We start from the raw sequence: 7,269 nt of genomic DNA on the forward strand, positions 1-7,269 counted from the left end.
CCCGAGTTCACATTCCAGGTGGGACATCTCATGTTGGGAACTCAGCTCATGCGAAGAGAAACCAGTTATACAGGTAGGCAGTCATTAATAAATTACGGGGGTGTGCAATTCAGAGGGAGAATGGTCAAGACAAAAGACTTTAGTAACGTTGAGAGCGGAAAGGGGATTGGGGCTATTAGCCATGCCAGTGTGAGTGTGTGTTGAGAGCAGAAGCCCTCCTTGGTGTTCATGGGTGTATCCAGAATGAACCAACACCAAGATAGATAGATAGATAGATAGATAGATAGATAGATAGATAGATAGATAGATAGATAGATAGATAGATAGATAGATAGATATGAAAGAAACTATATGATAGATAGATATCTTTCTATCTAACAGCTGTTGCTAGAAACAGACCTAAAGATGAAATGGGCAGACAGATGATGTGCCTTAGATAAATTTCATCTGGTCTGATGAATCATACTTCTGATGATTGTGACTGACAAGAAAACCAGCATAAGATGTTCTAACAAAAAGGCTGACTTGTGGTGATGATACAATGGCGTGCATGGAGTGTATTTCCATGGCACATATGAATGCCTTTGTTTCCAACTGGGTGCATTCCCTTCATGAGCAGACCAACACACAGACTCAAATCCTGGAGCTGTTGGTTGCTTCTGTCGCATAGAAAGTGCACATTAACGCCAGGTATAAAGAGGCTTTGCTGCATTTCTTTTCCACTTTTATTGGGGAGTGTTGCAGTGCCGGACAGACCAGGGGCCTCATGCATAATGCCGTGCAAAGAATTCACACTATAACATGGTGTACGGACAAAAGCGGAAATATGCGTACGCACAAAAAAACCCAGATGCATAAATCTGTGCGAACGCCAACTTCCACGTTCTTCTGCTCCATAAATAACAGTCGGCGTGAAAAGAAACACACGTGCACGCGCCTGCTGTCCTGTCTCCTCCCAGAATTACGCCTCCTTGAGTATGCAAATTAATATAAATAGCCTTTAAGCTCAGTGTTCTGTTAAAAGGCAATGGCAAAAGCACGGTGGAAAACAGAAGAATTTCAGCAAATATCAAGTGGAGGCAAGGTAAAACGTACTATTTGTTGGTTTAAACAGTGGTGTAAACAATGAAAGGAAGTTGATCAAGTGACATAGAGTGTCTGAGAAACTCGGAAGCTCAATTTCACAGAGTTGCACAGTGCCTGAAATAAAAAAAGAAGTTGTCAGATATCAAAGTCGCGATGAAAAGGCTAGAGTCATAGCCCACCGTCTGAGTATCATATGAAACCTTATTAGGGTACAGAGATAAAAAAAATATGCACACAGTAGGAAAAAAGAGCGAAATGTCAACTTTAATCTCAAAATTTCCACTTTAAACTCGTAGTTCATTTTGTCATTAAAGTAGAACATCATAAACATCTTAAAATCATTTAATTTACTAGTTTCTCAAATCCCATCGTAATTAAAGTAGCACATTAAATGCTTCGTTTTGTATTTGATCTTCTATGTGCTCTGTGTGTGTGAATCACTACATGCTTCTTAAATGTGCGTTGTCTTCCTCCGGCAGGATACAGAATCCATTACATTTGTGATATTACAGCTCTCTGAATAATTAAAATACTGAGATGTATACATGATATCATTTTCATGATGATAGGAGTTAAAGCATGATATTAAACATGGGAACACGGTGGCGCAGTGATTGTTCATGCCTCACGCTGCAACGTGCATGACCTTCGATGAAATAATTTACTGCAGCAGTGCTGTCTCTTTCAAATGTACTAACCTCCAATTCCCGTCCTTACTTTTCTTTCTCCAAGTAACCAATCGCCACACAATCAGCTCTGTAATAGATGTTAAGCCATCTGTAAGCTTAGAACGCCAATTCTTCAAAACCTTTAAGGAACATTGAAATATCTTCATAGTACATGTTTAATTATTCTATCTGTCCCTTGTTACGCCAGTCCCAGCAAGCATACAGTGCGAGGCAGGAACAATCCGTAAACGGAGCGCCAGCTCCTTGCTAGCGCTGCGACATCATGTTCCTCACATGTTTATTTATTAACAATATAGATTATTTAAATGAAGTTAAAGTTTTATCTGTATAATATACTGTAATAAACATATTTTGCTGCATTTCATCTTAAAAATGATATCGTCATCATATGTAAGTACGCGCTTTATAAAGAGGCGCAGGTTGTGCAATATTATAACTGTATCGCAAGTTTACAGTGAGGTAATTGTACTTACAAGTACAAACAGTTCTACAAGGAGCACTTGATGGACTGATTGAGTGCGTTTAGAGCTCTTGGGATGAAACTGTTTTTGAACCACGAGGTCCGTACAGGAAAGGCTCTGAAGAGCAGTTCTATAGGCAGCATGGCTGAGGCAGCTTGTGCTTGATGCTGTATCCTAATAATTCTCTTTCCAATCAGCTGCTGTAGAGCTGTGATTCCACAATCAGACACAGTGATATAAATACTCCGAGTGGTGCAGTGAGATTAATATGGAAAAAGATGACCTGCTGTGGCAACACCTAACGGGAGCAGCTGAAAGAAGAAGAAGAAGGTGCAGTGAGAGGAACAACGCTAAAGCAGCTATTGTATTTGGAATAGTTTGACCATTCTGTGGACCATTATATTGTTACTGGTTAATTACAATCAGATGCATTAAACTAATAAACAATATGCGGCAAATTTCAGTGTATTTATAAAGTCGTGTCAGGGATGTGGATCTAAAAAAGAAAGGGAAACCACACTGGAACAGTAGCACTGCTTTGACGCTGGGTGCCGCCAGCCAGCCAGAGAATTTGCGTACGCCAGGGTTGGAGCTACCGTGAAAATGTGCATGGCTTTACGCCAAGTTTAGGTTATATACATCACGATTTGAACGTGAAAACGTTCATATGCTATATTTTTGTGTGTACGCACTGTTTATACATGAGGCCCCAGGTCATCCTTTCCTCAGTAACACATTCCAAGTTCTGCTGGGGAAGCTGGAGATGCTGTCAAGCTTATGTGCACATATAATCCCACCAACGTATCCTGGTTCTGTTTCATGTGCTGTTTTCTGGGCGCACCAATTCCTTTATAAAATGGAGGAACGCTGTATACCTCTCCTGTTAGCATTTAACTCCTCTGAATTAAGGTAAAATCATTAAGATGTCTGGTCACAGTGAACATCACTAGGTCATGTCGCAGTTATGTGGCTCACAACTTAGTGGTTGCGTGAAAAAGGAAGTAGTCTGAAAGATTCCCCATTTGTTTGACTACATATAAAACTGGGAGGGATCCTACATTTACTTGTACATTTGATACTTAAGTACACATAAAAACTTCTGCTTGGGTAGTCATTTTACCTTGACTTGAGTTACTTTTCAGAAGCGATATCTCCACTTGTACTCAAGTATGGCTGTTGTACTTTGTGGTATTTTCTGTGGTGAGGTCTAAACCTTCCGCTTCATTCTTCTCCATTTCCTTCAGTGGTGTCTTTTCTTTTCCCAGCAAATCCTGGTCCTCATCAGTAAATCGATATGGCTTTAACAATTTCCTCCCACTTTCATTTGTTCACTCTTTAACATCCCCCACTGCTTTCTGAATCGTCCAAAAAAGATTAATTAGAGGAGTGTCTGTAATAGGCATCCTCATATTAGTCCATGTGTACTTGTGTCTTCTCCTTTTCTTCTTATTTAAACGTTTCCTATCAGCCTTCCATCTCTACAGCCTTCCCCCTTACCTTGTCCAAGCACCTTCATTGATATCTTTCAGTTACTTGATCTAAAGTTTTCTCTTAATTGATGAAGCAAATATGCACATCCCCACAACATTCTTCTAAAATTTATAAACCACTAATCATTTCTCTTCCCAAAACCAAAGTGATCATCTCTAGAGAATCCATGGTCTCATAAAATACACCAACTACACACTCCTATTGTTAAAACCCTCCAGACCACCATTGAAAGCGTTTAGACTCAACCATATATAGCACCTTGAAGCCCTCATTCTACAGTAGATCTCTTCATATTTAGGTGAAGAAGAGAAATCCCGTGTGGTGCCCCCTACCAACTCCAGTGGTCATTATAACACCAAGTTCATCTAGGGGAGGCCCATCTACGCCAAACACCAGGGATGTTTCTCAATAGCTTCTTGTTTTTGCTTACAGTGTCAGACACCATAAAAGATACGAAAGGAAGAGGTGCATGTAAGGTCTACTGAGAGACATCATTTCAAAGAAGAGTTGCCCAAGTATATTCACCTGGACCTGACATGTTTGAAGTAAGTGAATCTCTCATTGACGGAAGCCCGCTGATTAAGGCAGCCCAAATGGGCAAGCTTCGATTGGTTAGACTTCTATTGGAAGGGGGCGCACATGTGAATGAGTGCAATGAGAAAGGCGAGACTCCACTGATGCAGGTCTGCAAAGCTAGGCGAGATGACCCGCTCAGCCATACCCTGAAACTGACAAGGTACCTTCTAGACAACAATGCTGACCCCAATATTCAAGACAAGATGGGCAGGACGGCACTCATGCACGCCTGCATTGCACAGGTTGGAGCAGAAATTATGTCAGTCTTGCTCAGTCTGGGTGCAGACCCATGCATGGAGGACTACAATGGCATGTCTGCTCTTGTGTATGCTATTAATGCCAAAGATGATAAGACAGTCAAAGTTCTCCTTGATGCATGCAATGAACGAGGCAGGGATGTCATCATCATTTCTAAGGACATGACGTCCTCTGGGAGATCAATCGCTAAACAGTACTTAAATGTGCCGCCATCTCCTGATTTCGAGGGGCGGACCTCCCCGGTCTCTTGCATGTCACCTTCGGAAATTGAACTCAAAACTGGCTCCCCTTGCTCAGATACTGATGGGGATAATATTTTTAACTTCAGAGTGGCCACTCATAAAGAATATAACATCCCACTGGCAAACGAAAGAGAGGAGGAACCACTAGAGTCCTTCAACAGCAAAACAAGGACACCCCACCAACAGCGCTTGCATTCTGAGCCATGGCTGGCTATACGAAACCTATCAGAACTTCAGTTGACTTATGAACACCACCTAGATGAGAACACCCAAAAGGAAGAGAACCTCTTTTCTGGGCTCAAAAGTCTGAGTGCCTTGAGGCGGCCTTCACTTCGCAAGATCCACAGCATGGAATCCCCTGAAAGCCTGTTAACTGAGACACCCAAAACATCAATGGGTCCACCACAGTGGGCAAAGAGAAAATTTCCCTTTGAGAAGGTGCCACGCTCAGGCCAAATCCTCGCTTCAGGGGGGAGAAGAAATACTCTCCCCACTGAACAGCATCAAAAGTTTCTCCAATTGCCTTCGCTAGCTGTAACAGGGGAACAGTGCCGCTCCGATTCATACCTTCCAGTCATAGGCAGTACATCATCCATCCCAGCAAAGCAAGAATTGGTCACCATGGTCCAAGGGCAAAAGTACCACACCTCCATATCAACCCACAGCTTACATTTGACCTCCACTGACATGTTTGAGGATGATCTTGGAAAAGAAACCAAGAGCCAATTAGAGAAGAAAGTCTTTGAAGGGTCACCTGTGCTGCCATCACAGTGTCGTTCAAATTTCTTGCCACCTCTTGCAGTTCCTTTACCTTTGCAGAAGCCAAAATCATGTGTGAGCAAATGGGTTACCTCAAGCACATCCTCGGGGGAAGCTTTAAAAGTCCCTCGCTCTTCACTGTCTAATCTGGCCAAGAGCAGTGGAGCACGAATCAGGACGATCTTACGGCGACACTCCATTCAGGTGGAGCAGATGAAATCAACAGGCTACGAGGAGGAAGTGCCAATGCAGTGACCATGACGTCCTTCAAGCCTGCAGTGGTTGCACACAAGGAGCCGCCTCTCAGCTTCTCTCTCTACAGGGTCTATCCAAAATGCCACTTGGATTTGCAACTTGTCACTCCAGCTCCTGTGAACTGCTCAGCTGGGGTAACTACTTCTTACTGCCCCCCCCGAGTGCCGGTCAAACACTCTCCTCCCCGCTGCCTGCCTTCACACTCATAAGCCTGCTCTTCCTGCTCGCTCACTCACGCACCTGCTCTTTTCTCCTGCCTTCTTCTTCTCTCCACTAACCTCCATTCTTTGTTTCCTTTCTTTTTCTTTCAATCTCCCCCATGCACTCGCACTTCTCCTTTTTATATCGGGATGTGGCACAGGTATGGTGATTAGCAGCTCCTGGCATCAATTACCCCCACAGGTGACCCCATACCTGTGCTGAAAGGCCCGTGCCGCATCTCCGCTAGGAACTGCTCCAGGAACTGGAGTGCAATGATTATTTATTTAAAAACTGGCCATCCATTCAGAGCCGTGGACCCTCTATATCACACTCAGAAGACGCTTTTATCCAAAGTGACTAACAAATAACAAAAGAGGTCAATATACGCGAGTAAACATCAGCCTGGGGGCAGTTCTGATCTCTAAATCAAACAGCAACACAAGTTACAAGAACCTATAAAAGCCATAATCATTTAGACGGATATTTACAAGAGTCCTCAAACACTCCTTTCACACAGTGAAGGACTAAGCAGTTCAGATGGAAGTGGGCAGCTCATTCCAGCATTTGGGAGCAACACGTGTAGATAGTCCGGATTGAGATTTGATGCCTAGCAGCGAGGGTATGACCAGACGCCATTCATTTGTGGGCAAGAAGGAAAATAGGAGCTTATGAGTGCCTCCATATACATGGGCGCTAACTCGTTCACTACTAAGCATCGAGGATTTTATTTGATTTGATATGAAATGAATGTGTGCTGCTACAGGGAGGCAGTGGAGTGACAGGCACCTGTCTTGGCTGGTTGAGCGCAAGATGTGCTGCTGCATTTTCAATCATCTACAGTGGCTTGGTAGCCCACCCCTGACAGTAGAGAGGAGCTCATTACTAGTTCTGTGTCTAAAATGGGGACTCCTTAGGCTTTTCTGCTTGTAGGCCAAACATGCAAGACACACCACACCGAGGGTCTCAGAGCGCCTTACAGTCGGGTCTGTGGGCTCAACAGCTTTGGTAGCGCGCGAGTCCCTGTGTGAATAACAACAACATTTATTTCTATAGCACGTTTGATACAAGTGATGTAGCTCAAACCGCTTTATAGGATGAAGAAGGAAATAAGAAAAATATAAAAATAAGAGTGCTTGCTTACCTGCTGGCATTCGGTGGGTGTCCCAGCCGCTTTCGGTCTGTGCAGCTTCTGAGCAGGGCGGCCAAGTCCTAAAAACAAAAAAGAAATTATAGCCCAAGGACAGCTTAAAA

The 7,269-nt window shown here is 43.4% G+C and overlaps 1 protein-coding gene across 1 annotated transcript; it reads left to right on the forward strand.

The window, feature by feature from the left end:
* The first annotated feature begins 4,263 nt into the window (after positions 1 to 4,263).
* LOC120538258 (ankyrin repeat domain-containing protein 34C-like) lies at positions 4,264 to 5,817 on the forward strand. The gene has a single exon (XM_039767712.1). It carries the CDS (start codon positions 4,264 to 4,266, stop codon positions 5,815 to 5,817), a length of 1,554 nt encoding a protein of 517 aa, XP_039623646.1.
* Positions 5,818 to 7,269: the final 1,452 nt, after the last annotated feature.

The sequence above is a fragment of the Polypterus senegalus genome, chromosome 10 (genome assembly GCF_016835505.1).
Source record: "Polypterus senegalus isolate Bchr_013 chromosome 10, ASM1683550v1, whole genome shotgun sequence".
In the NCBI taxonomy this organism is placed as follows: Eukaryota; Metazoa; Chordata; class Cladistia; order Polypteriformes; family Polypteridae; genus Polypterus; species Polypterus senegalus.

What these genes read in the sequence shown, in the direction of transcription:
- LOC120538258 (XM_039767712.1), top strand. Translation starts at nt 4,264, where the DNA reads ATGTTTGAAGTAAGTGAATCTCTCATTGACGGAAGCCCGCTGATTAAG.